General features: G+C 42.0%; 1 protein-coding gene across 1 annotated transcript; it reads left to right on the forward strand.

Moving 5' to 3' along the window:
* Positions 1-462: 462 nt before the first annotated feature.
* On the forward strand, positions 463-1,104 carry LOC113213068 (uncharacterized). The gene has a single exon (XM_026432009.1). It carries the CDS (start codon positions 463-465, stop codon positions 1,102-1,104), a length of 642 nt encoding a protein of 213 aa, XP_026287794.1.
* The last annotated feature ends 761 nt before the right edge of the window (positions 1,105-1,865 follow it).

A 1,865-nucleotide genomic window follows, 5' to 3' on the forward strand; every position in this document is an offset into this window, starting at 1 on the left:
CTCCCCGCCCCGCGCCCCAGACACTCGATCCGCACCGGGCTGACCGGATGTGACGTGGGTGCGCGCTCCCCGGACCCCTTCCGGGCGCTGACACAGGACTCTCTCTTTCTCTCTCTCTCTCTCTTGGTGTCATGGCCGACTGACGTACGAAAGCCGGCTTGTAGTTTTGAGTGATTTTGGAGGTGAAGTGCAGTAGGGTTGACTGTGAGTGAGTTGCAGTGCAGTGATTTAAAGTGCAACGGACCAGTGAAAGTGATAGTGACTTACCTCGACGTCTCCCTGTGTTGTACTTTGACATTGAAAATAAGCCTGGTCGTTGATTTCGAGGTTAGGCACTCCACTGCCTTTTCAAAACAAGTGAGCACTGCCAACCTGTGAACTGTGAATAGCGGTGCCCGCCTCCTACAGACAGCAGTGTCGATAGGGATTTCGGTAAACTGAAGGTGGCCAGACTGATTCAATATGTCAACATCAACGAGAGCAGACAACAAAACTGTCGGAGAAATGAGCAAAAAGGACTTGCTTTCTTTAATCAATCAAGCACTGCAGCCTGTTACGAAAACCCTTGGAAATCTGAAAACGGAAGTGGAGGGGCTGAGAAAGGAATTGAAGGAGAAAGATGCACAAATTCAAGTACTGAGTGACAAGCTAGATGAGAGAGAACAATATAGCAGAAGGAATAACCTTCGCATCTTTGGTGTCAAGGAGGAAGAAGGGGAAAAGACTGACGAATTAGTCAAACAAGTCGGCGCGCAGCTTGGCTTGAATATATCGCAGTTTCAAATAGACCGTTCTCATCGAGTCGGCAGGCGTGGAACTGGGGACAAACCTCGCCCCATTCTAGTAAAGTTCTATGGTTATGGCCCCCGCCATGAGATGTTTACTTCAAAGAAAAAACTGAAAGGCACCAAATTGACAATCCGCGAAGATCTAACCTCTCAACGACTAGATGTGTTAAATAAAGCCATAGAAGCCTATACTTTCAGAAAGGTTTGGACTCATGATGGAACTATCTTGATCAATGCTGGTGATGCACGGCCTAGCCGTGTAAAATATACTGCTGACCTAGAAGATATCATCAAACGGTTCCCACCTGGAAATTAGTTACTTCTGCTGTTACATCTGATTTATATAATTGTACTATTGTTATATTTTATTATATATTCTATTCAAACTGTTTGATTGTTGTTATGCCTCCTGTGATATACTATGTCCTATGCAATTACTTAATTACTCTTTCCGCTTGTTGCTCAATCATCGCTAATGTAATATTATTCCATATATACTTGATGTGATTGGTCCTGTGCATTGTTTTGCCTCTTTATTTATTTATTTTCTATCTTTGTGTTTACAGCCCGCCTCTTTTGTAACTTGGTTGTTGCCTTGTTGTATTTGTACCACCATAACGCATTTGCAACTCATAATGTCCCCTACTCAAAACTATAGTCATCTCAACACTAAACTGCACTCCGGTAATTAGTTCAAGTCAGAACATGAGTGAAACACTGAAAGAAAAGTTGAAGAGCATAACAGATAAACACAACACCAGTCTTAAAATTGTACACATAAACGCACAATCACTTAATAACAATGAGCACTTTGATGAGTTCTGTGATAATTTTGTAAATAGCAACGTGGATGTGATTGCAGTTAGCGAAACATTCTTTAATGAGAAGAGTATGGTAAATATGCCGCATTACAAGGTATATAATGTCAATAGAATTGGAAGGTCAGGCGGAGGGGTGGCTCTATATATAAAAGAAAACTTGAAATCAAAATTAATTGCCAAGTCCATCGGGGAGAATTTTAAACCAGAATTTCTCATTGTAGAAGTAATCTGTGGCACTGAAAAAGTTCTTATATCC

This window comes from Frankliniella occidentalis, unplaced genomic scaffold (assembly GCF_000697945.3).
Source record: "Frankliniella occidentalis isolate FOCC.00 unplaced genomic scaffold, Focc_3.1 Scaffold91, whole genome shotgun sequence".
Lineage (NCBI taxonomy): Eukaryota > Metazoa > Arthropoda > Insecta > Thysanoptera > Thripidae > Frankliniella > Frankliniella occidentalis.

Coding starts and splice junctions, on each gene's coding strand:
- LOC113213068 (XM_026432009.1), top strand. CDS start 463: ATGTCAACATCAACGAGAGCAGACAACAAAACTGTCGGAGAAATGAGC.